At 43.4% G+C, this 27,836-nt stretch overlaps 1 protein-coding gene across 1 annotated transcript; it reads left to right on the top strand.

Moving 5' to 3' along the window:
- LOC110529181 (PR domain zinc finger protein 1-like) lies at positions 1–26,930 on the top strand. Its single transcript, XM_036984743.2, has 7 exons — positions 1–243; positions 5,301–5,579; positions 17,608–17,727; positions 20,299–20,551; positions 22,738–23,771; positions 25,252–25,380; positions 25,817–26,930. Exons 1-7 carry the CDS (start codon positions 64–66, stop codon positions 26,129–26,131), a joined length of 2,310 nt encoding a protein of 769 aa, XP_036840638.2. The 5' UTR covers positions 1–63; the 3' UTR covers positions 26,132–26,930.
- The last annotated feature ends 906 nt before the right edge of the window (positions 26,931–27,836 follow it).

The following is a 27,836-nucleotide window of genomic DNA, read 5'->3' as shown; positions in this document are numbered from 1 at the left end:
ACCCACACACGCACCAGAGAGAGAGAGAGACAACACTGTCACTCAGTCTCAACAGGTACACGCATGATACAGACTTCACCAGACAGAGAGAGAAAGAGAAAAGGAAAGAGAGCAAGAGAGAGACAAGGAGATAGGGTGAGAGAGAGTGAGAGAGAGAGAGGGAGGGAGGGAAGTAGAGGGAGCAGACACTGGAGGAGGACACAGATAACCTGTCCTATGTGTGGGTCCTCTCAAGGCTTCACAGTAAGTATTCATTCACCATTACCACCCTCTTCTTTGTTACCAGGTCTGTGTGTGCGTGTGTGTGTATAAATTAGGGTTTCAGTCACAAAGTTGTTTTCACACACAGCACAGATTTCACTTTGCTCGTCTCATTCAAAAGGTCTTATTTTGTTTAATTTGGTGTGACAGTCTTACAAGGATACAGAGATTGTGATATTGGAGTTGTAGGCTTTCATGAAGTTTCTGAAAGCCTGTGTTTTTAGTCACTCACGACACAGATTTCACATTATTCCTCTAAAGTTCATGTGGCAATGTTTTCTCATGAGGCCACAGCTGTGTGGCTTTGAATCATCATGCATCGATTTCAGAGTTTATTTTCTGCTATGTCAGTTTCATGGTTTCATGGTTTCACAGTGTATTTTCTGCTTTGTCAGTTTCATAGTTTCATGGTTTCAGAGTGAGCTGTCACTGTCCGTTGTGACAGTCATTCCACTCGGCGGTGGTGCGTACCATACACACATTGTGAAATGTCATCTATCAACGTTGGCCGATCAGTGTACAGTTCTAGAGAAGATGTAATTATTTGTGTTCTAATTCATTATTGCTTATTGCTATTATAAACTGGTTACCAACATACTTAGAACAGTAAAAATAAATGTTTTGATATACAACGGCTGTCAGCCAATTATCCTTCAGGGCTCGAACCACCCAATTTATAATATGATATCACTGGTGATTTAAAGTGAAGATAAGAAACGTTGGGAAACTTCAACTTTATCTTCCCTCGACTGGGATAAAAAGACAAACTGGTACTCTGTAGCTCAGCTCGTATAGCATAGCGTTTACAACGTCAGGGTAGTTAGTGGGTTTGGTTCCCAGGACAACCCTTTTGGAAAATGTATGCACAAATGATTGTAAGTCCCTTTGGATGAAAGCGTCTGATTAATGGCACATAAAACCACCAGCTATCTTCTGATTGTATTCCACCCAAACGTCTGCGTTTACCTGCAAAGGCACTATATGGATCTAGGATTTTAACTCTGGATCTAAGATTAGGATTTTAACTCGATCTAGGATTAGCATTTTTCAGACTAACTCCATCCAATCTTTCTGTGTTAATGGCTTTGTCCAGTCTTAATGAAAATCTTTTCACACTACTGAGTGGAGTCGGGCCAAGCTGTACTCCACTGGTTTGGTCCTGCATCCATCATAGGTGCCGGAACCGGCCTGGAAAGGACCATCTGAAAAGAAAATGTCTAGGTCAGAACACCTCAGGCACACGCACAGACGGATGGACGGACGGACAGACAGAGGGAGAGAGGGAGAGAGAGAGACACAGACAGACAGACAGACAGACCAGTTGAGTCCAGGGAGAGAGAGAGACACAGACAGACAGACAGACAGACAGACAGACAGACAGACAGACAGACAGACAGACAGACAGACAGACAGACAGACAGACAGACAGACAGACAGACAGACAGACAGACAGACAGACAGACAGACAGAGGGAGGGAGACACAGACAGACAGACAGACAGACAGACAGACAGACGGACGGACGGATGGATGGACAGACGGACAGACAGAGGGAGAGAGAGAGACACAGACAGACAGACAGACAGACAGACAGACAGAGGGAGGGAGGGAGGGAGGGAGGGAGGGAGGGAGGGAGGGAGGGAGGGAGGGAGGGAGACACAGACAGACAGACAGACAGACAGACAGACAGACAGACAGACAGACAGACAGACAGACAGACGGACGGACAGACGGACGGACGGACTGACGGACAGAAAGACAGACAGACAGACAGACAGACAGACAGACAGACAGACAACTGAGCCAGGTCCCAGTCAGTATAGAGAGGAAGTCTGGGCTGATTCACTTGTAATACTGGTTTCCTCCTTGTGAAAGTGGTGGCTGACACTCCTTATTTGACGTGCACAGGAACCTCTTCCTGAAACCTGGGGTCCTGTTTTGGACGCTTACAGGATGTTTGGAACAGGGGGCAGCAATGGTGGGGTGGATGGATGGTGGAGTGGTGGAGGGATGGACGCTACCCTTTGAAGTTTGTTTGTCCGCTAGTGTTCGGTGGGACACTTAGTTAGGGTACCCCCCCTTTGACTGGTCGACAGCCCTCGTATCCCGCTGTTATCTCCTTCCTCTCTGTCTCACACCTCGGCCTCCTTACTTCCACATTCAGCTCTATTCAAGACAGAGGAGAGCTTCCTCCTTCAGCACACCTTATCAGCTGTTTGTTTTCCACAATGGTTTTCCACTGCTTAGGACAGCAGGAGAGAGAGAGATATATATATAGGAGAGAGAGATATATAGGAGAGAGATATATAGGATAGAGAGATATATATAGGATAGAGAGATATATAGGAGAGAGAGATATATAGGAGAGAGAGATATATAGGAGAGAGAGATATATAGGAGAGAGAGATATATAGGAGAGAGAGATATATAGGAGAGAGATATATATAGGAGAGAGAGATATATAGGAGAGAGAGATATATAGGATAGAGAGATATATAGAAGAGAGAGATATATAGGAGAGAGAGATATATAGGAGAGAGAGATATATAGGAGAGAGAGATATATAGGAGAGAGAGATATATAGGATAGAGAGATATATAGGAGAGAGAGATATATAGGAGAGAGAGATATATAGGAGAGAGAGATATATAGAAGAGAGAGATATATAGGAGAGAGAGATATATAGGATAGAGAGATATATAGGAGAGAGAGATATATAGGAGAGAGAGATATATTGTCATGTATTGTCATGTTGTGTCTTTCTGTCCTTTCCTTTCACCCTGTCTCCCTCTGCTGGTCGTATTAGGTTACCTTTTCTCCCCCGCTTTCCCCCAGCTGTTCCTTGTCTCCTCTTGACTACCTCGTCACCCCTTCTCCCACCTGTTCCCCTTTTCCCTCTGATTAGTCCCCTATATCTCTCTCTGTTTTTGTTCCTGTCCTTGCCGGATTCTTGTTTGTTGTGTTTCATGCCTGAGCCAGACTATCGTCATGTTTGCTGTAACCTTGTCCTGTCCTGTCGGAATCTGCCGGTCTATCTGAGCCTACCTATGTTTGGTTATTAAAGAAGCTCTGTTTAAGTTAGTTCGCTTTTGGGTCCTCATTCACTCACCGTAACATATATAGGATAGAGAGATATATAGGAGAGAGATATATATAGGATAGAGAGATATATAGAAGAGAGAGATATATAGGAGAGAGAGATATATAGGAGAGAGAGATATATAGGAGAGAGAGATATATAGGAGAGAGAGATATATAGGATAGAGAGATATATAGGAGAGAGAGATATATAGGAGAGAGAGATATATAGGAGAGAGAGATATATAGAAGAGAGAGATATATAGGAGAGAGAGATATATAGGAGAGAGAGATATATAGGAGAGAGAGATATATAGGAGAGAGATATATAGAAGAGAGAGATATATAGGAGAGAGAGATATATAGGAGAGAGAGATATATAGGAGAGCGAGATATATAGAAGAGAGAGATATATAGGAGAGAGAGATATATAGGAGAGAGAGATATATAGGAGAGAGAGATATATAGGAGAGAGAGATATATAGGAGAGAGAGATATATAGGAGAGAGAGATATATAGGAGAGAGATATATAGAAGAGAGAGATATATAGGAGAGAGAGATATATAGGAGAGAGAGATATATAGGAGAGTGAGATATATAGAAGAGAGAGATATATATAGGAGAGAGAGATATATAGGAGAGAGATATATAGGAGAGAGAGATATATAGAAGAGAGAGATATATAGGAGAGAGAGATATATAGGAGAGAGAGATATATAGGAGAGAGAAATATATAGGAGAGAGAGATATATAGGAGAGAGAGATATATAGGATAGAGAGATATATAGGAGAGAGATATATAGGAGAGAGAGATATATAGGAGAGAGAGATATATAGAAGAGAGAGATATATAGGAGAGAGAGATATATAGGAGAGAGAGATATATAGGAGAGAGAGATATATAGGAGAGAGATATATAGAAGAGAGAGATATATAGGAGAGAGAGATATATAGGAGAGAGAGATATATAGGAGAGCGAGATATATAGAAGAGAGAGATATATAGGAGAGAGAGATATATAGGAGAGAGAGATATATAGGAGAGAGAGATATATAGGAGAGAGAGATATATAGGAGAGAGAGATATATAGGAGAGAGAGATATATAGGAGAGAGAGATATATAGGAGAGAGAGATATATAGGAGAGAGAGATATATAGGAGAGAGATATATAGGAGAGAGAGATATATAGGAGAGAGAGATATATAGGAGAGAGAGATATATAGGAGAGTGAGATATATAGAAGAGAGAGATATATATAGGAGAGAGAGATATATAGGAGAGAGATATATAGGAGAGAGAGATATATAGAAGAGAGAGATATATAGGAGAGAGAGATATATAGGAGAGAGAGATATATAGGAGAGAGAAATATATAGGAGAGAGAGATATATAGGAGCGAGAGAAAAAAACAAGGAGAAGATAGAGGAACAGAAGAACAGAAGAACAGGAAAACAGGTGCACAGGAGAACAGGAGAACAGGTGCACAGGGGAACAGGACAACAGGAGAACAGGTGAACAGATGAACAGGGGAACAGGAGAACAGAGGAACAGAGGAACAGGAGAACAGGTGAACAGGGGAACAGATGAACAGGAGAACAGGAGAACAGGGGAACAGAGGAACAGGAGAACAGGAGAACAGGAGAAAAAGTGAACAGGGGAACAGGAGAACAGAGGAACAGGAGAACAGAGGAACAGGAGAACAGGTGAACAGGGGAACAGGAGAGCAGAGGAACAGAGGAACAGGAGAACAGAGGAACAGGAGAACAGAGGAACAGAGGAACAGGAGAACAGAGGAACAGGAGAACAGGGTAACAAAAATAAATAAGGTAGAACTTGGAGAGATAAAAGAAAGTGAAAACAGGAAGTCCATGACTTCCCTGATTACTTGGGCTATTGCACATTAGAATGATCTTATGTTATCATTATCCCATTCTTATCCTTCTTCTTCCATCTCTTCTAGGCCTCCTCCCAGCACAGCACAGTTATGTTAACCTCAGATAGCTCCCCTTCACCTCACACCATAGTGGTCACCACCCCAACCATGTCGGACTCAGACCCTCATGACCCAGACATGACCCACTGGAGTGAAGCTGAGTTCCAGGAGAGGTGCACCTACATTGTGAAGGACCACACGTTGGATGAGGAACCGGAGAACCACCCAGAGAACCAGGACAAGACCAAGGCTGAGAGGTCTCTACCCAGAAACCTGGTCCTGAAACGCTGCCTTGACTCTGCAGAGGTATCCTGAACACCACATCTTCCTGTATATGGGGGATGTATTTTAAAAGTGAGAGTTGAGAGTGAGAGTGTTGGCATTTGCATGCAGGTGTGTGAGGGTTTGTGTTTTCGTGTGTGTGTGTCATCGAGTGAATGGCCATGCATGATGTTTCTTTGTGGGGGCCTTCTAGTGTGTGTGTGTGTGTGTGTGTGTGTGTGTGTGTGTGTGTGTGTGTGTGTGTGTGTGTGTGTGTGTGTGTGTGTGTGTGTGTGTGTGTATATATACAACTGTGTACTATATGTTCTGTGAAAAGTCCACTCCCATCCCTCCATCCTTCCTCAGGGGAGGAAATGCTTGACACACCGTTTTCTAATTCCAGTTGTTCCTCTGTGTCTCTTCCTCGCTGCAAACATCTTAAGGAACATACAAAGACAATAGACAATGAGCGCATCCCAAATGGCACCATATTCCCTATGGGTCCTATTCAAAAGTAGTGCACTATAAAGGGAATAGGGTGCCACTTGGGACGCAGTTTCTGTCTTCACAGCCACAGCCTTAGGTCACTATGATTAGTTGTTACTTTACATTCCCGGTTCCCATTGTCCCCTACCTTACCATTAAACCGTAAACACGGAGACACTGAGACCCACCTCCTGTATCTATGCCCCACGGATCGGTCCGAGGAAAAGTGGATCTGCTAGCTTGATCAACATGAAAGATAGAACGTGGATGTGCGGTTTGATGTTTAAGGGGCAAATTCTTGTACTTGTACTTAAGTAGAATTATCACACAGTCATGCAATGATGTCAATGGGAGACAAAGTAAATTGTTTAACTTTAAGCAGAAGTTAGGATTCCCCCCTTTACTGAACAGGAGACTGAATGAGGCCATTATTTGAATTCTTTCCAAATGGATCCTTCCTAACACCCTTCCTTGAAGTGATCCCAGATTTGAGGTGATTGGATAGGTGAAAGTGAGGGGTTCCACTGAATTGATGTCATCTGTCCAAATCAGTGATAGCATCAAGGGAGGTAGAATGCATTTTCAGAGTATTCAAACATGACCCAAATTAAAGTGTGTCTAATCTAATGGCAGGGGCAGCGTTTGTCAATGTGAATATACCATATACTAACACTTTGACTTAGTTCAAGTCAGGGTCTTTTCCCTGTTTGTGAGGTGTGGGCTCGTTCAGTCAGTCAGTGCATTGGCGTCGGTATGGGGATTACTCCATGCTCGGTGATGCTGCCTGCTGCTTTAAGAGGATACGTTTCACAAACAGACAGTGTAATCCACAGGAGGCTGGTGAGGGGAGGATGGCTCATAATAATAGTTGTAATAAAGTGAATAGAGTGGTATCAAACATATGGTTTCCATGGGTTTGAAGTTGTTGGCCATTCCATTCACTTCGTTCCAGCCATTACTATGAGCCCTACCTCCCCAATTAAGGTGCCACCAGCCACCTGTGGTGTAATCCCTAGAATGAGGGAAAAGTGGTAACTCTCTGTAAAATCAGAGGAGTGTGAGTCCAGGTGTGTTCAGGTAAATACCAGCATCCCCATCACCCTCTATTGATGTCTATCTGGAGTCTGGACTATGCTAAAGACTAGGGGGAATTACAGGTGTAGTCTGGGGTGGTATGGGACTATGACAGTCCATCCACAATTCAGCCAGCAAGGAAAATAATAGACTGACATTAAACTGAAAAATAGTATATAGACAATATAACTCTTATATATTGTGTGTGTGTGTGTGTGTTTGGTTTTACTATTCTTGTGGGGACCAGAAGTCCTCACAAGGACAGTAAAACAAGGACAATTCTGACAAGTGGGGACATTTTGAGAGTCCCCACAAGGAAAAGCCTATTTTAGGCTTCGGGGTTAGGTTTAAAAAAATAATAATCTATACTGTATTTATACAGTACCCCTTGATTTATTCCACATTGTTTGTGTGTTACAGCCCTAATCAATCTACACACAATATCCCATCATGACAAAGTGAAAACTTATTTTTTGTGTTACAGCCCTAATCAATCTACACACAATATTCCATCATGACAAAGTGAAAACGTGTTTTGTGTGTTACAGCCCTAATCAATCTACGCACAATATCCCATCATGACAAAGTGAAAACGTGTTTTCAGAAATGTTAGCAAATGTGTTGATAATGAAATACATAAATGTCGAATTTACATTTGTAATTTTTATTAGGATCCCCATTAGCTAACGTCGTAACACCAATTAACAAGACATTACAAACAACCACAAATCAAGACTTCACAAACATTCAACAAGTAGACAATACAGACAATGAAATACCTGACAGGAAACTCAGTTGATGCTTTCTATTTCCTGTCCAGACATATGGTCTATCACATTAGATGTTCTTTTATTTTTTTATTTTTTGAGAAATGAAGAGCTAATCTGGTAGCCCTGTTTAGAGCAATGAAGAGCTAATCTGCCAGCCCTGTTTAGAGCAATGAAGAGCTAATCTGCCAGCCCTGTTTTGAGCAATGTAGAGCTAATCTGCCAGCCCTGTTTAGAGCAATGAAGAGCTAATCTGCCAGCCCTGTTTAGAGCAATGAAGAGCTAATCTGCCAGCCCTGTTTAGAGCAATGAAGAGCTAATCTGCCAGCCCTGTTTTGAGCAATGAAGAGCTAATCTGCCAGCCCTCTTTTGAGAAATGAAGAGCTAATCTGGCAGCCCTGTTTAGAGCAATGAAGAGCTAATCTGGCAGCCATGTTTTGAGAAATGAAGAGCTAATCTGGCAGCCCTGTTTAGAGCAATGAAGAACTAATCTGGCAGCCCTGTTTTGAGCAATGAAGAGCTAATCTGGCAGCCCTGTTTAGAGAAATGAAGAGCTAATCTGGCAGCCTTGTTTAGAGCAATGAAGAGCTAATCTGGCAGCCCTGTTTTGAGAAATGAAGAGCTAATCTGGCAGCCCTGTTTAGAGCAATGAAGAGCTAATCTGGCAGCCCTGTTTTGAGCAACGAAGAGCTAATCTGGCAGCCCTGTTTAGAGCAATGAAGAGCTAATCTGGCAGCCCTGTTTAGAGCAATGAAGAGCTAATCTGGCAGCCCTGTTTAGAGCAATGAAGAGCTAATCTGCCAGCCCTGTTTTGAGCAATGAAGAGCTAATCTGCCAGCCCTGTTTTGAGCAATGAAGAGCTAATCTGGCAGCCATGTTTTGAGAAATGAAGAGCTAATCTGGCAGCCCTGTTTAGAGCAATGAAGAACCAATCTGGCAGCCCTGTTTTGAGCAATGAAGAGCTAATCTGGCAGCCCTGTTTAGAGAAATGAAGAGCTAATCTGGCAGCCCTGTTTAGAGCAATGAAGAGCTAATCTGGCAGCCCTGTTTTGAGAAATGAAGAGCTAATCTGGCAGCCCTGTTTAGAGCAATGAAGAGCTAATCTGGCAGCCCTGTTTTGAGCAACGAAGAGCTAATCTGGCAGCCCTGTTTAGAGCAATGAAGAGCTAATCTGGCAGTCCTGTTTAGAGCAATGAAGAGCTAATCTACCAGCCCTGTTTAGAGCAATGAAGAGCTAATCTGGCAGCCATGTTTTAAGCCATTTGGAGCTTTTTTATATATATTTCTTTGCTGCACATGACCATATAACTGGACATTACTCTAAGTGTGATAGGACCAGAGATTGACCATATAACTGGACAGTACTCTAAGTGTGATAGGACCAGGGATTGGCCATATAACCGGACAGTACTCTAAGTGTGATAGGACCAGGGATTGACCATATAACTGGACATTACTCTAAGTGTGATAGGACCAGGGATTGACCAAATAACTGGACAGTACTCTAAGTGTGATAGGACCAGGGATTGACCATATAACTGGACAGTACTCTAAGTGTGAAAGGACCAGGGATTGACCATATAACTGGACAGTACTCTAAGTGTGAAAGGACCAGGGATTGACCATATAACTGGACAGTACTCTAAGTGTGAAAGGACCAGGGATTGACCATATAACTGGACATTACTCTAAGTGTGAAAGGACCAGGGACAAAAATCACCTGATTCAGGTGCCACATTACTCCCTTTGGCAGTGATTACAGCTGTGAGTCTTTCTGGGTAAATCTCTAAGAGGGTTCAACACCTGGATTGTGCAACATTTTCCCATCATTATTTGCTAAAATCTTCAAGCTCTGCCAAATTGGTTGTTGATCATTGCTAGACAACCATTTTCAGGTCTTGCCATAGATTTTCAGGTAGATTTAATTCAAAACTGTAGCTCAGTGTCTTCTTGGTTTATTAGATTTTTTTAAAAATGTGATTTATTTCACCTTTATTTCACCAGGTAGGCTAGTTGAGAACAGGTTATCATTTACAACTGCGACCTGGCCAAGATAAAGCGTAGCAATTCGACACATACAACAACACAGAGTTACACATGGAATAAACAAAACACAGTCAATAATACAGCAGAACAAAATAAAACAAGAAGTCTATATATAGTGAATGAAAATGAGGTAAGATAAGGGAGTTAAGGCAATAAATAAGCCATGGTGGTGAAGTAATTACAATATAGCAATTAAACACTGGAATGGTAGATGTGCAGAAGATGAATGTGCAAGTAGAGATACTGGGGTGCAAAGGAGCAAGATAAATAAATAAATACTGTATGGGATGAGGTAGGTAGATACAGTGCCTTGCGAAAGTATTCGGCCCCCTTGAACTTTGCGACCTTTTGCCACATTTCAGGCTTCAAACATAAAGATATAAAACTGTATTTTTTTGTGAAGAATCAACAACAAGTGGGACACAATCATGAAGTGGAACGACATTTATTGGATATTTCAAACTTTTTTAACAAATCAAAAACTGAAAAATTGGGCGTGCAAAATTATTCAGCCCCTTTACTTTCAGTGCAGCAAACTCTCTCCAGAAGTTCAGTGAGGATCTCTGAATGATCCAATGTTGACCTAAATGACTAATGATGATAAATACAATCCACCTGTGTGTAATCAAGTCTCCGTATAAATGCACCTGCACTGTGATAGTCTCAGAGGTCCGTCAAAAGCGCAGAGAGCATCATGAAGAACAAGGAACACACCAGGCAGGTCCGAGATACTGTTGTGAAGAAGTTTAAAGCCGGATTTGGATACAAAAAGATTTCCCAAGCTTTAAACATCCCAAGGAGTACTGTGCAAGCGATAATATTGAAATGGAAGGAGTATCAGACCACTGCAAATCTACCAAGACCTGGCCGTCCCTCTAAACATTCAGCTCATACAAGGAGAAGACTGATCAGAGATGCAGCCAAGAGGCCCATGATCACTCTGGATGAACTGCAGAGATCTACAGCTGAGGTGGGAGACTCTGTCCATAGGACAACAATCAGTCGTATATTGCACAAATCTGGCCTTTATGGAAGAGTGGCAAGAAGAAAGCCATTTCTTAAAGACATCCATAAAAAGTGTTGTTTAAAGTTTGCCACAGGCCACCTGGGAGACACACCAAACATGTGGAAGAAGGTGCTCTGGTCAGATGAAACCAAAATTGAACTTTTTGACAACAATGCAAAATGTTATGTTTGGCATAAAAGCAACACAGCTCATCACCCTGAACACACCATCACCACTGTCAAACATGGTGGTGGCAGCATCATGGTCTGGGCCTGCTTTTCTTCAGCAGGGACAGGGAAGATTGTTAAAATTGATGGGAAGATGGATGGAGCCAAATACAGGACCATTCTGGAAGAAAACCTGATGGAGTCTGCAAAAGACCTGAGACTGGGACGGAGATTTGTCTTCCAACAAGACAATGATCCAAAACATAAAGCAAAATCTACAATGGAATGGTTCAAAAATAAACATATCCAGGTGTTAGAATGGCCAAGTCAAAGTCCAGACCTGAATCCAATCGAGAATCTGTGGAAAGAACTGAAAACTGCTGTTCACAAATGCTCTCCATCCAACCTCACTGAGCTCGAGCTGTTTTGCAAGGAGGAATGGGAAAAAATGTCAGTCTCTCGATGTGCAAAACTGATAGAGACAAACCCCAAGCGACTTACAGCTGTAATCGCAGCAAAAGGTGGCGCTACAAAGTATTAACTTAAGGGGGCTGAATAATTTTGCACGCCCAATTTTTCAGTTTTTGATTTGTTAAAAAAGTTTGAAATATCCAATAAATGTCGTTCCACTTCATGATTGTGTCCCACTTGTTGTTGATTCTTCACAAAAAAATACAGTTTTATATCTTTATGTTTGAAGCCTGAAATATGGCAAAAGGTCGCAAAGTTCAAGGGGGCCGAATACTTTCGCAAGGCACTGTAGATGGGCTGTTTACAGATGGGCTATGTACAGGTGCAGTGATCTGTGAGCTGCTCTGACAGCTGGTGCTTAAAGCTAGTGAGGGAGATATGAGTCTCCAGCTTCAGAGATTTTTGCAGTTTGTTCCAGTCATTGGCAGCAGAGAACTGGAAGGAAATGCGACCAAAGGAGGAATTGGCTTTGGGGGTGACCAGTGAGATATACCTGCTGGAGCGGTTGCTACGAGTGGGTGCTGCTATGGTGACCAGTGAGCTGAGATAAGGCGGGGCTTTACCTAGCAGAGACTTGTAGATGACCTGTAGCCTGTGGGTTTGATGACGAGTATGAAGCGAGGGCCAGCCAACGAGAGCGTACAGGTCGCAATGGTGGGTAGTGTATGGGGCTTTGGTGACAAAACAGATGGCACTGTGAAAGACTGCATCCAGTTTGTTGAGTAGAGTGTTGGAGGCTATTATATAGATGACATCACCGAAGTTGTGGATCGGTAGGATGGTCAGTTTTACGAGGGTATGTTTGGCAGCATGAGTGAAGGATGCTTTGTTGCGATATAGGAAGCCAATTCTAGATTTAATTTTGGATTGGAGATGCTTAATGTGAGTCTGGAAGGAGAGTTTACAGTCTAACCAGACACCTAGGTATTTGTAGTTGTCCACGTATTCTAAGTCAGAGCCGTCCAGAGTAGTGATGCTGGACGGGCGAGCAGGTGCGGGCAGGGATCGGTTGAATAGCATGCATTTAGTTTTCCCTGCGTTTAAGAGCAGTTGGAGGCCATGGAAGGAGAGTTGTATGGCATTGAAGCTCGTCTGGAGGTTAGTTAACACAGTGTCCAAAGAGGGGCCAGAAGTATACAGAATGGTGTCGTCTACGTAGAGGTGTACCAGAGAATCACCAGCAGCAAGAGCAACATCATTGATGTATACAGAGAAGAGAGTCGGCCCGAGGATTGAACCCTGTGGCACCCCCATAGAGACTGCCAGAGCTCCGGACAACAGGCCCTCCGATTTGACACACTGAACTCTATTAGAGAAGTAGTTGGTAAACCAGGTGAGGCAATCATTTGAGAAACCAAGGCTGTCGAGTCTGCCAATAAGAATGTGGTGATTGACAGAGTCGAAAGCCTTGGCCAGGTCGATGAATACGGCTGCACAGTAATGTCTCTTATCGATGGCGGTTATGATGTCGTTTAGGACCTTGAGCGTGGCTGAGGGACACCCATGACCAGCTCTGAAACCAGATTGCATAGTGGAGAAGGTACGGTGGGATTCGAAATGGTCGGTAATCTGTTTGGTAACTTGGCTTTCGACGACCTTAGAAAGACAGGGTAGGTTAGCTATAGGTAAGCAACTCTAGTGTAGATTTGGCCTTGTGTTTTAGGTTATTGCCCTGCTGAAAGGTGAATTCATCTTCCAGGGTCTAGTGGAAAGCAGACTGAACCAGGTTTTCTTTTAGGATTTTGCTTGTGCTTAGCTTCATTTTGCTTCTTTTTATCCTGAAAAACCTCCCAGTCTTAACGATTACAAGCATACCCATAACATGATGCAGCCATCACTATGCTTGAAAATATGGAGAGTGGTACAGTATGCAGTAATGTGTTGTATTGGATTTGCCCCAAACACAACTTTGTATTCAGGACAAAAGTTAATTGCTTTGCCACATTTTTTGCAGTATTACTTTAGTGCCTTGTTGCAAACAGGATGCATGTTTTTGAATACTTGTATTCATGTACAGGCTTCCTTCTTTTCACTCTGTCAATTAGGTTAGTGTTGTGGAGTAACTACAATGTTGTTGATCCATGATCAGTTTTCTCCTATCACAGCCATTACACTCTGTAACTGTTTTAATGTCACCATTTGCCAATTGGTGAAATCCTTGAGGACGCCTGTATCGTTGTAGTGACTGGGTGTATTGATACACCATCCTAAGTTTAATTAATAACTTCACCAGGCTCAAAGGGATATTCAATGTGAAGGTTTTCCCAATTCTGAGGTCATGAGTGCTCTGGAGCAAGTTTCATAAAAGATCTCTCTGTACTTTGCTCAGTTCACCTCTCCTTCAATCCTGTCTAGTCCTCCAGTCCCTGCCGCTGAAAAACATCCCCACAGGATGATGCTGCCACCACCATGCATCACTGTAGAGATGGTGCCAGGTTTCTTCCAGACGTGGCACTTGGCATACAGGCCAAATAGTTCAATCTTGGTTTCATCAGACTGGAGAATCTTGTTTCTTATGGTCTGAGAAATCTTTAGGTGCCTTTTGACAAACTCCAAGCAAACTGTCAATGTGCCTTTTACTGAGGAGTGGCTTCCCTCTGGCCACTCCACCATGAAGGCATGATTGGTGGAGTTTCGCAGAGATGGTTGTGTTTCTGGAAGGTTCTCCCATCTCCACAGAGGAACTCTGGAGCTCTGTCAGAGTGACCATCAGGTTTTTGGTCACCTCCCAGACCAAGGACCTTCTCCCCCGATGGTTCAGTTTGGCCAGGTGGCCAGCTCTAGGAAGAGTCTTGGTGGTTCCAAACTTCTTCCATTTAAGAATTATTGAGGCCACTGTGTTCTTGGGGACCTTCAATGCTGCAGAAAAGTTTTGGTACCCTTCCCCAGGCCTGTGCCTCGACACAATCCTGTCTTGGAGCTCTACGGACAATTCCTTCGACCACATGGCTTGGTTTTTGCTCTGACATGCACTGTCAACTGTGGAACTTTATATATACAGAAGTGTGCCTTTTCCAAATCATGTCCACTCAGTCGACTTTACCACAGGTGAACTCTAATCAAGTTGTAGAAACATCTCAAGGATGATCACCTGAGCTCAATTTTGAGTCTAAATTCTAATGTAAATAAGGTACATTTGCAAACATTTCTAAAAACCTGTTTTCTCTTCATCATTAAGGGGTATTGTGTGTAGATTGAGTGGGAAAAACAATATTTAATGCATTTTAGAATAAGACGGTAACGTAACAAAATGTGGAAAAAGTGAAGGGGTCTGAATACTTTCCGAATGGACTGTATTATACAGCATACATATAGCCCTGTATCTATCTTCAAAGGTGACAGTATGAGTCAGCAATTACCATGACTATAGGTCCTCTAGGGTTTAGTGCCGTTGGTTTCCCGATATGATAGGGGTGTGTCCAACAACACCCTATCCCTTCATCCCCGCCCCGGAGGCTAGAGACAGAGGGGGTAAGTTTCACAAGTAACACCTTCAGGAGCGAGAACAAGAGTTGTGTTCTGATTAACTCATTAAATATTTACGGTGTGAAAGAGGACAGCTTTCCTTTTCACACTCTCAAAGTGAATGCCAGTTGTCATTGAGAAACACTTTTCATAAAATATTCCTCTGACCTGTGTTTTTCTACTGGCTTGGCTTGTTCTGAAATGGTGGGAACGTCTTCACACTTCACACAGTTTGGATGAGATGATTGAATTACGTGTACAGTGCATTTGGAAAGTATTCAGATCCCTTCCCTTTTTACATTTTGTTACGTTACAGGGCTATTCTAAAATGGATTAAATTACTTGTTCCCCCCATCAATCTATACACAATAGCATAATGACAAAGCAAAAAAAAAAAAATATTTAAAAAAAAAATAATCACATTTAATAAAAAAAAAAAACTGAAATACCTTTATTTACATAAGTATTAAAACCCTTTGCTATGAGACTCAGGTGCATCCTGTTTCCATTGATCATCCATGAGATGTTTCTACATCTTGACTGGAGTCCACCTGTTGTAAATCCGATTGAGTGGACCAGATTTGAAAAGGTACAAACTAAGAGCCTGATGGTTACTCTGACAGAGCTCCAGAGTTCCTCTGAGGAGATGGGCGAACCTTTCAGAAGGACAACCATCTCTGCAGCACACCACCAATCAGGCCTTTATGGTAGAATGGCCTGACGGAAGCCACTCCTCAGTTAAAGGCACATGACAACCCACTTGAAGTTTGCCAAAAGGCACCTAAAGGACTTTCAGACCATGAGAAACAAGATTCTCTAGTCTGATAAAACCAAAATGGAACTATTTGGCCTGAATGCCAAGTGTCACGTTTGGAAGAATCATGGCGGTCGCAGCATCATCCTGTGGGGATGTTTTTCAGCGGCAGGGACTGGGAGGCTAGTCAGTATCGAGGCAAAGATGAACGGAGCAATGTACAGAGAGATCCTTGATGAAAACCTGGTCCAGAGCACTCAGTACATCAGACTGGGGTGAAGGTACACCCCTCCAACAGGACAATGACCCTAAGCACACAGCCAAGACAATGCAGGAGTGACTTAGGGACAAATCTCTGAATGTCCTTGAGTGGCCCAGCCAGATCCCGGATTTGAACCAGAATTAACATCTCTGAAGAAATCTGAAAATAGCTGTGCAGCGACGCTCTCCATCCAACCTGACAGAGCTTGAGAGGATCTGCAGAGAAGAATGGGAGAAACTCCCCAAATACCGGTGTGCCAAGATTGTAGCGTCATACCCAAGAAGACTCGAGGCTGCAATCACTGCCAAAGGTCCTTCAACAAAGTACTGAGTAAAGGGTCTGAATACTTATGTAAATGTGATATTTCAGTTTTTTATTTTTCTGAAAACCTGTTTTTGCTTTGTCATTGTGGGGTATTGTGTGTAGATTGATTAAGGGGACTACATTATTGCATCCATTGTAGAATAAGGCTGTAACGTAGTAAATGTCTTAAAGTAATGGAATGTAATTTCTCTTTGCTTATTTGAGCTGTTCTTGCCATAAAATGGACTTGTTCTTTAACCAAATAGAGCTATTTTCTGTATACCACCCCTACCTTGTCACAACACAACTGATTGGCTCAAACATATTAAGAAGGAAAGAAATTCCACAAATGTTAACAAGGCACACCTGTTAATTGAAATTAATTCCAGGTGACTACCTCATGAAGCTGGTTGAGAGAATGCCAAGAGTGTGCAAAGCTGTCATCAAGGCAAAGGGTGGCTACTTTGAAGAATCTCAAATATGAAATATAGTCAGGAAGTTAATGCTTGGTCGCAAATGGGTCTTCCAAATGGACAATGACCCCAAGCATACTTCGAAAGTTGTGGCAAAATGGCTTAAGGACAACAAATTCAAGGTATTGAAGTGGCCATCACAAAGCCCTGACCTCAATCCTATAGAACATTTATGGGCAGAACTGAAAAAAGTGTGTGTGAACAAGGAGGCCTACAAACCTGACTCAGTTACACCAGCTTTGTCAGGAGGAATGGGCCAAAATTCACCCAACTTATTGTGGGAAGCTTGTGGAAGGCTACCCAAAACAGTTGACCCAAGTTAAACAATTTAAAGGAAATGCTACCAAATACTAATTGGGAACACACTGGGAATGTGATGAAAGAAATAAAATCTGAAATAAATTATTCTCTACTATTAATCTGACATCTTAAAAGAAAGTCGTGTTCTTAACTGACCTAAGACAGGGAATTTTTACTAGGATTAAATGTCAGGAATTGTGAAACTGAGTTTAAATGTATTTGGCTAAGGTGTATGTAAACTTCCAACTTCAACTGTATATACATTTGTGTGTTATTGTTGGTTTAGTCTGTATGAAACATTTACAATAACATGTTTGAAAGAAAGGAAACAGTTTCCTGGTGTGTGGCTAGTTAGCTGGAACTACCATATATCTGACATGACAGTCAAAGGTTGTATCCAAGAGAATCTTACTCTAAGTTTTCTCAATGGGCATTTGCTTTGTCATCTTATCTTCTGAATGGTCCATTGTTTGATGATGTTATTTCCTGTGTGGTACAGGTGCTTGGGGTGACCAGTCGGGAACTCATTCCGAAGGGGACGCGGTTCGGCCCTCTGGTTGGCCAGAGCTACACCAATGACACGGTGCCCAAAGATGCTAACAGGAATTACTTCTGGAGGGTAAATGAGGGGCATTGTGGGAACTCATTTTGGTCATATCCTGTTCAATTCTAAAAGGGGGGGGGGGGGGGGGGGGCAACAATTGGCACTTGTGGTCTCACATCCTGTGTAATATCTGTTTGTGTGTGTTTTTATGCCAGCCGCGTGTCATTTTTTAAATTTCCTGCAAAGACTGTGTATGATAATGTGTGTTTGCTCATTGGTGAGAAGGCAGCATGAGGTCACACACACAGCTGTTTAGTTTCACTGACACCGTGGTTCTCCTCTCTCTGCTCCTCTCTCCGCTACTTTCGGCAGTGCCATGGTCTCACTGCCGGGAAACACATACTGTAGCACACACACAAACACACTGACTAAGCAAGGAAGTGGCTTAGGGTCTGCGAGCCACGACTTCCACTTGCAAATAACACAGCTAACGGGCGTAGGCCTGCAAACAGCATAGTCATGATGACAGACCTACAGATACAGTCCCTACACAACATCTAAACAACGGGGCCACAACACAGACATGAGATCAACATAGATGACCTAGACACTAAAGTCATGAGTCAATCTGCAAATAACACGGCTTCCAGACAAAGAGCAGCAGACAAAGTGATGTAAAGAGTTTAGCAGAGAAAGTGATGTAAAGAGTTTAGCAGACAAAGTGATGTAAAGAGTTTAGCAGACAAAGTGATGTAAAGAGTTTAGCAGACAAAGTGATGTAAAGAGTTTAGCAGAGAAAGTGATGTAAAGAGTTTAGCAGAGAAAGTGATGTAAAGAGCTTAGCAGAGAAAGTGATGTAAAGAGTTTAGCAGACAAAGTGATGTAAAGAGCTTAGCAGACAAAGTGATGTAAAGAGTTTAGCAGAGAAAGTGATGTAAAGAGTTTAGCAGACAAAGTGATGTAAAGAGCTTAGCAGACAAAGTGATGTAAAGAGTTTAGCAGACAAAGTGATGTAAAGAGCTTAGCAGAGAAAGTGATGTAAAGAGCTTAGCAGAGAAAGTGATGTAAAGAGCTTAGCAGAGAAAGTGATGTAAAGAGCTTAGCAGACAAAGTGATGTAAAGAGCTTAGCAGACAAAGTGATGTAAAGAGTTTAGCAGAGAAAGTGATGTAAAGAGCTTAGCAGACAAAGTGATGTAAAGAGCTTAGCAGACAAAGTGATGTAAAGAGTTTAGCAGAGAAAGTGATGTAAAGAGCTTAGCAGAGAAAGTGATGTAAAGAGCTTAGCAGAGAAAGTGATGTAAAGAGTTTAGCAGAGAAAGTGATGTAAAGAGTTTAGCAGAGAAAGTGATGTAAAGAGCTTAGCAGAGAAAGTGATGTAAAGAGCTTAGCAGACAAAGTGATGTAAAGAGCTTAGCAGAGAAAGTGATGTAAAGAGTTTAGCAGAGAAAGTGATGTAAAGAGCTTAGCAGACAAAGTGATGTAAAGAGCTTAGCAGACAAAGTGATGTAAAGAGCTTAGCAGACAAAGTGATGTAAAGAGCTTAGCAGAGAAAGTGATGTAAAGAGCTTAGCAGAGAAAGTGATGTAAAGAGCTTAGCAGAGAAAGTGATGTAAAGAGTTTAGCAGAGAAAGTGATGTAAAGAGCTTAGCAGAGAAAGTGATGTAAAGAGTTTAGCAGAGAAAGTGATGTAAAGAGCTTAGCAGACAAAGTGATGTAAAGAGCTTAGCAGAGAAAGTGATGTAAAGAGTTTAGCAGAGAAAGTGATGTAAAGAGCTTAGCAGAGAAAGTGATGTAAAGAGCTTAGCAGAGAAAGTGATGTAAAGAGCTTAGCAGAGAAAGTGATGTAAAGAGCTTAGCAGAGAAAGTGATGTAAAGAGCTTAGCAGACAAAGTGATGTAAAGAGCTTAGCAGAGAAAGTGATGTAAAGAGCTTAGCAGAGAAAGTGATGTAAAGAGCTTAGCAGAGAAAGAGGGAACGGGTGATAGAGCAGAAAAGCAGAGAGAAAGATCCAACTGAATGTAGTCTGAGAGGGAAAATTGTAAGAAAACACTGTAATCGGTCGTTGTGTAAATTCGACCGACTGTTTTGCTCTCCAGGAATGTGTAGTCATTTAGGTGCGCTGTATGGGAACATAGGTCTGATTGAAGTAAGAGTGGTATAACTTTGCACAGTCGATTGTGAGCGGACTCGAGTAGAGTCATCATACTGTCATTCCAGTCGATGATCAATGTCAAAAACAAAACCCACAGAATAAGCCCACCCCCACCCAAAACCCACAGAATAAGCCCACCACCACCCAAAACCCACAGAATAAGCCCACCCCCACCCAAAACCTGCAGAATAAGCCCACCCCCACCCAAAACCCACAGAATAAGCCCACCACCACCCAAAACCCACAATAAAATACTGTAAATGTGTTTTGCAGTATTAATTACGGTGCATTATGGGAAAATGTTGTGGGCTCTCTAACCTTATAATTGATATTGGGGACATATGAGCGTGGCAGCCATGTCTTTTTATTTTTTTTTGTAATGGATGATTGATATCTTAGATTTCAGCGCTGGGGGAGAAGGTTGTGTAAATGTCATGTCTCTTTCTCTCTCTCTCTATATATATATATATTCCCTCTCTTTCTCTCTGTCCAGGTGTTTTCAGAGGGTCGGTTACATCACATCCTGGATGGCTTGGACGAGGAGAAGAGTAACTGGATGCGCTACGTCAACCCAGCCCGTTGTCACGGAGACCAGAATCTGGTGGCGTGCCAGACTGGCATGGCCATCTACTTCTACACGGTGAGAGCCGTACCACCGGGCCAGGAGCTGCTTGTGTGGTACTGCCCGGAGTTAGCCAACCGCCTCAACTACACACCCCCAGGAGAGCTCGCCACAGAGAGAATTGGTACGTTTTGTAATGCAGAGGTCTGAAACTTGTGGCACAGGAGCTATCTCCAGCACGCAAACTGCTGTTTTGTGGCCCCCTCGACTAACATCAGATTCATATTGGAATCAAGCCTGCTACTAATGCACTTAATACATTTTACTGCTAGGCCAGGCTAACAGATCCAATCCCATTTCATCCAATCCAATAAGGCATGGGACAATGTGGAATCTCTGATACTTGTATTCACTGTGGTGAGTGGAGGAGAGAGAAAATCAATTTGATCAATGAGTGTTCAGAACAACGGAGCAATTCCTAGAGTTTCCTAGAGCTTTGGGTGGAAGTGGGTGGATAGTCAAAGCCGAAAGCGCTGTCAAAGGTCCAGCCGCCTGACACAATCTTTGTGTGGGTGTTTAACCAGTAATAAAAGTCACACCCACAGGCCTTTGTAATGGAGGGAGACAAAGAAAGGAGAGAAGATCTTGCTCCATGTGTCACCAAGAGAGGTTTTGTCTCTACGTAAGGCGAGACCAATTTCAGGTCTCAAAGCAAGGTTTCAGTTTCCTTATTTCCAATGCACACATACACATACATACTCTCTCTTTCCCTCTCACACGCACACACACTCTCATTCACACACACACACACACACAACCAAGGCTTCTGTGTGTGTGAGTGTGAGTGTGTGAGTGTGTGTTGGGTGTGAGTGAGAGAGAGAGTGTGTCTGTGTTGGGTGTGTGTGTGAGAGAGAGTGTGTCTGTGTTGGGTGTGTGTGTGAGAGAGAGTGTGTCTGTGTTGGGTGTGTGTGTGAGAGAGAGAGTGTCTGTGTGTGTGCGCGTGTGTTGGGTGTGTGTGTGTGTGTGTTGGATGGGTGTGTGTTGTGTTGTGATGTCTGTCTGTCTGTCTGTCTGTCTGTCTAACTGTCTGTCTGTCTTGGACAGAGTGTATGGGGCCTTTTTAAAGAAGTAGCTCTGATTTAACTAAGAGTTACTGTATATAACACTGCATTCAACTAAGAGTTACTGTATATAATGCTCTGATTTCAACTAAGAGTTACTGTATATAATGCTCTGATTTCAACTAAGAGTTACTGTATATAACACTGAATTCAACTAAGAGTTACTGTATATAACGCTCTGATTTCAACTAAGAGTTACTGTATATAACACTGAATTCAACTAAGAGTTACTGTATATAATGCTCTGATTTCAACTAAGAGTTACTGTATATAATGCTCTGATTTCAACTAAGAGTTACTGTATATAATGCTCTGATTTCAACTAAGAGTTACTGTATATAACACTGAATTCAACCAAGAGTTACTGTATATAACGCTCTGATTTCAACTAAGAGTTACTGTATATAATGTTCTGATTTCATTTAACTGATATCAAAAAGAATCCAGAATCAAGACTCCATTTGACTAGGTTGGGATGTGACTGTGTAAAGCCCCTTCACCAGCCAACACACACAGCTCTGCTAGCTGGAACTTGTCTCCTATAACCACTCTCTCCCTCCCTCAGCCTAATCTGGGCCCTGATCAGCCGACTAATGTTTCACCTTCAGTATCAGCTTCCATAGAGCGCCCGGACAAGTCTGTTAGTGAGAAGCAGATGATCTTAATAACAGCTGACTGACATAGGTCTGAGATCTGAGACGAGTTCATAAAAAGTAGAAAACAACTGGTTGAACTGGAGTTATTTCCTCTTTTAGAGTGGAGTGAGAGGCTGAGAACTAGAGAAGTGATGTCATAGATAGGGGCACAGTGGAGAAGGACATGGTCTCACACTGAAGGTATGTGTGTCAGGTGGTGTATCTGTGGCGATGGGTTCCACTGTAAAAAGGTAGTGACACTGACTCATAAACAATGGCTTCTACTGTAAAAAGAGAGTGACACCGACTCAAACAATGGGCTCTACTGTAAAAAGAAAGTGTCACAGACTCATAAACAATGGGCTCTACTGTAAAATATAAAGTGTCACAGACTCATAAACAATTGATTCTACTCTAAAACGGGAGTGACACTGACTCATAAACAATGGGTTCTACTGTAAAAAGAGAGAGACTGCAACTTGCGATTGTGTCATGTGCATCCCATGTGTAGTACAGTTGACTAAACTCATCAAGCTGCAAATTATAGTTTCAAGGGACTTTCGTGCAGCAACATTTTACCCTAAGTATGTGTGTGTGTCTTTTTTGTCCCACAGAGCACAACCAGGTTTGCGGGAAGAGGGGGTACAGCATGTCCGAAATCCTGAGGAAGGAGCCCACCAAGCCCCATTCCACTTGCCCCCTACTCCCCGAATCTACACTGTCCCCAACCTGCAGCCCTGTCCTACCCCTCAGCCCCCGTTTGGTCTACCCAAGCTACCCATCTATCCTATACTGTTCCCCCCCCATCCCCAAAAGAACCCTGGACAGCAGCCCTGTCACCCCCCACATGTACTTTCCTGTCAATCCTACCCCGGGTGTCTCCATCACACCCAAACATTACCCAGAGTCCTCAGTGCCAGGCCAGATGTACCTCAGTCAACGGTGCAGTCCCTACCTCATACCTCACTATCCACTTGGCCTTAACAGCATACGACCTCACACATACCCCCTGTGCAGTGACAGACTAGCTCCACATATACCACTTCCACCTCACATGCTGCCCTTTGAGGGGTACCCGCACTTCCTGCACCCATCAGCCAATGGACACAAAGAGCTCCCGGTTTCACTGACCACTACACACAAAGACCTCTCACTAACCAATGGCAGCAGAGATATGCCCTTTGCACTGACAAAAAAATACGTAATTTGTTTGACGACCAGTGGGCGCAAACATCTTGGTGACCTTATGCCCTCACCAAAACAATACCTCAAAAACCTCACTGTGACACCAACAGACAACATCATGGACTCTAAACATGCCCCTGCCAGCAGCACCTTCGATAACCAGCCTCTACCAGCCACGTCCAGGGCCTCATCCATGGCCTCATCCCCTCTCGCACCCAGGGGAGGCTCACCGCCGGCAGGCCTGGCTGCCTCCTCTGACGACCTCCCCTCCAAACCCACATCCGCCCTGCTGAGTTCCAGCCACAGTGCAGAGGAAGGGGCAGGAGACCTGCGGAAGGCCAGACATGGTAGACGGGTCATCGGGTACAAGACCCTGTCCTACCCCCTCACCCGGAAGAACGGGAAGATCCGGTACGAGTGCAACGTCTGCAGCAAGATCTTCGGGCAGCTGTCCAACCTCAAGGTCAGTCAGTCCCCCGTTAAATAACTGTCCAACCTCAAGGTCAGTCAGTCCTCCGTTAAATAACTGTCCAACCTCAAGGTCAGTCAGTCCCCCGTTAAATAACTGTCCAACCTCAAGGTCAGTCAGTCCCCCGTTAAATAACTGTCCAACCTCAAGGTCAGTCAGTCCCCCGTTAAATAACTGTCCAACCTCAAGGTCAGTCAGTCCCCCGTTAAATAACTGTCCAACCTCAAGGTCAGTCAGTCCCCCGTTAAATAACTGTCTAACCTCAAGGTCAGTCAGTCCTCCGTAAAAAAACTGTCTAACCTCAAGGTCAGTCAGTCCTCCGTTAAATAACTGTCCAACCTCAAGGTCAGTCAGTCCTCCGTTAAATAACTGTCTAACCTCAAGGTTAGTCAGTCCCCCGTTAAATAACTGTCCAACCTCAAGGTCAGTCAGTCCCCCGTTAAATAACTGTCCAACCTCAAGGTCAGTCAGTCCCCCGTTAAATAACTGTCCAACCTCAAGGTCAGTCAGTTCCTCGTTAAATAACTGTCCAACCTCAAGGTCAGTCAGTCCTCCGTTAAATAACTGTCCAACCTCATGGTCAGTCAGTCCCCCGTTAAATAACTGTCCAACCTCAAGGTCAGTTAGTCCTCCGTTAAATAACTGTCCAACCTCAAGGTCAGTCAGTCCCCCGTTAAATAACTGTCCAACCTCAAGGTCAGTCAGTCCCCCGTTAAATAACTGTCCAACCTCAAGGTCAGTCAGTCCCCCGTTAAATAACTGTCCAACCTCAAGGTCAGTCAGTCCCCCGTTAAATAACTGTCCAACCTCAAGGTCAGTCAGTCCTCCGTAAAATAACTGTCTAACCTCAAGGTCAGTCAGTCCTCCGTTAAATAACTGTCTAACCTCAAGGTCAGTCAGTCCCCCGTTAAATAACTGTCCAACCTCAAGGTCAGTCAGTTCCTCGTTAAATAACTGTCCAACCTCAAGGTCAGTCAGTCCCCCGTTAAATAACTGTCCAACCTCAAGGTCAGTCAGTCCCCCGTTAAATAACTGTCCAACCTCAAGGTCAGTCAGTCCCCCGTTAAATAACTGTCCAACCTCAAGGTCAGTCAGTCCCCCGTTAAATAACTGTCCAACCTCAAGGTCAGTCAGTCCCCCGTTAAATAACTGTCCAACCTCAAGGTCAGTCAGTCCCCTATTAAATAGCCAATATCGAATACAAGTACATTATGTCTAGATGATAGTTTATGTTGATAGGACATCATGATTTAAATAGATTTGTTAATATAATAGTTTGTGGTCATACGCACATCCTTAAAAAGCTAAGGTGCGGGGGCAATTAAGTATGCATGAAAATAACAGAAAGGCCCGCACACTTTTCATGAAATAGATTTGTCTCATCCTGTTTTTTGTCTTTCCACTTCTTTTATGTTATTTTTAATTCTATCGTTCTATGTTTCTTCCTCCTTGCTATTCTGTTGCCTTTCTCCAGGTTCACCTGCGTGTCCACAGTGGAGAGCGGCCCTTTAGGTGTCAGACCTGCACTAAAGACTTCACCCAGCTGGCCCACCTCCAGAAACACTTCCTGGTTCACACTGGGGAGAAGCCACATGAGTGCCAGGTACAGAAGGCTGAGATCTGATTATCTGCTTATCTAGAATATCTCTGTGCCTGTCTGTCTGTTTATCTGGAATATCTATGTATCTATCGGTCTGTGTCTGTCTGTCTGTCTGTCTGTGTGTCTGTTTATCTAGAATATCTGTCTGTCTTTCTGCCTGTTTCTGTCTGTCCTACAGTGTCACTATGCCATACCCCCCAAAACGCCCATGAGACTACAAATCTGTCTGTCTCTACAGTGTCTGTCTTTCTGCCTGTCTGTCTCTGTCTGTCACACATTGTCACTATGCCATACCCCCCAAAATGCCCATGAGACTACAAAACATTGCTTAATCAAGTCTCTTTTCCAACATTAGCAAGCATGAAATCTTTGCCTTTACGTCAACGAACATTTTAACCTCTCTCATTGCTTTGTGCTCCATCTTTTTCCCTCACTCCAGGTGTGCCGCAAGCGCTTCAGTAGCACCAGCAACCTGAAGACCCACCTGCGTCTCCACTCAGGCGAGAGGCCCTACCAGTACAAGCTGTGCAGCGGCCCGATTCACCCCAACATGTTCACCTTAAGCTCCACAAGCGCCTGCACACTGTCGAGCGCCCACACCGGTGCCCACTCTGTCCACGCTCCTAACTCCACCACTGCCTCCTCCAGGTGCACCTCCAGGGCTTCTGCCCCGCTGGCTCCACCCTCTCAGGCTCCGCCCTCTCAGCTGAAGAGCTTCACTGCATCAACACCGAGATGGAACAGTTCGACCTGAGAAAGGCGGCAGAACGCTGAAAGAAGATGGTGATGGAGACCGGAGAAATGGAACACCTACATCAGAGTCTTACTGCAAGAGATGAGAACCTCCAGCCACCAAGTGAGCGCTGATAACAATGTGTTGTTCCTGGAGCTTGGTTTCTACGAAGCAGCAGCAGCAGCAGCAGCAAGGTAGTCCTTGGGCCTTAGAGGCTGCAGCATCGCAGCCTCCCTCTGCATGCTGGCCGTATCAAACCGGAGTCGGTCATATGATATAACAAACCACTAATACCCTTTCACACTACTGAGCCTAGACATCCCAAGCCCAGCTGTACTTCACTGGCCTGATTGATTATTCATCCACATTATTTCCTGGAAACATATACTGGAAAGGACAATGTGAAAAAGAAATACCCGGCAAAGTACAGCTTGGTCGAAAGTTATAGTGTGGAAAGGGTACAAGAGACAACGTACCTATAATCCATCATGCTGACAGTGGCTGATAGTGACCTTGACTGTTGGAAGCAAGGCTTTGTCTCCATGACAGGGGTCTTTCCTCTCAAGGCTATGGGAAGAAGTGGGACAACCATGAGAACCTTACTGTGAGAGCATAAAAACATGAGACTTGTATTGTACCTATTAAATCCTCAGCCTTATTATTCAGTTAAGCAGCTTATTGTAACCTGAGGAAGCCAGAAAGACAGGGAGATTTGTGATCAAATGTTTTTAACAGGGTTCTATTTACTACCATCTGCTTTTGTACTACTTGACGATGTGGAGTAATAACAGAAATGAGACAATTCATGTCTTACTTTAAATTTGTATGTGTTTATTCACTTTTTCTGTGTGTGAGTTGATTCACTGAATTGATTTAATGAGTTGATTTAATGTGCCAAATGTCAAAGGAAGTTGTTATCTTGATGAATTCTCCTTCCTACTGCAGTCGCCCACATTGTGTTTCAAAGCTCTGGTAATGAATGACAAGTCGCTGATACATACTCACATGTACGGTAGCTCTCTCTCTCGCTCTCTCTCACACATACACATACACACACACACACACACACACACACACACACACACACACACTTCAGAAAATCTGCTTTTCAAATCAAAACTAATTATTACCGATGTGTGATCAGAATCAGATGTTGGTCAGGATTCAGAGTTTGAAATGAGATAAGCGTGTGTGTGTGTGTGTGTTTGTGTTAAGTGCGTCCGTCCATGTATTCTCTCTCAAATGTATCACTTCCAGTTGCCAGCAGCAGTTGAACTCATACATACGGGAAACTGTTCACACATGAGATGTTCCTCACTTTCGATCACATACACAACCACCCACAACCACCCACTCTCTATGTCCCACACACTACTATTGAGACCAATGTGCTGACTCCCCAGAGATGTGGATGATGAAACTGAAACACATGCGTAAATGATTCATTTAGTTTCCTGCAACAATCCAGTAAATTGTTATACAGGGTATCGATTTAGACCACAACTTATTCAAAGTTCTGTCCCCACCATTTCCCCTTTCACTCAAGGATACATTATCACACTCTCACACACACACACACACACACACACACACACACACACACACACACACACACACACACACACACACACACACACACACACACACACACACACACACACACACACACACACACACACACACACACACACACACACACACACACACACACACAGTCCCCAACTGG

This window comes from Oncorhynchus mykiss, chromosome 8, assembly GCF_057628025.1.
Source record: "Oncorhynchus mykiss isolate SJ-2025 chromosome 8, ASM5762802v1, whole genome shotgun sequence".
Taxonomy (NCBI): domain Eukaryota; kingdom Metazoa; phylum Chordata; class Actinopteri; order Salmoniformes; family Salmonidae; genus Oncorhynchus; species Oncorhynchus mykiss.
This window is presented reverse-complemented; position numbering and strand designations above follow the sequence as displayed.

What these genes read in the sequence shown, in the direction of transcription:
- LOC110529181 (XM_036984743.2), top strand. Translation starts at nt 64, where the DNA reads ATGATACAGACTTCACCAGACAGAGAGAGAAAGAGAAAAGGAAAGAGA. An exon ending in GGTCCTCTCAAGGCTTCACA is followed by an intron (nt 244 to 5,300) that starts GTAAGTATTCAT and finishes CATCTCTTCTAG; the next exon opens with GCCTCCTCCCAGCACAGCAC. An exon ending in GGCAGCTGTCCAACCTCAAG is followed by an intron (nt 23,772 to 25,251) that starts GTCAGTCAGTCC and finishes GCCTTTCTCCAG; the next exon opens with GTTCACCTGCGTGTCCACAG.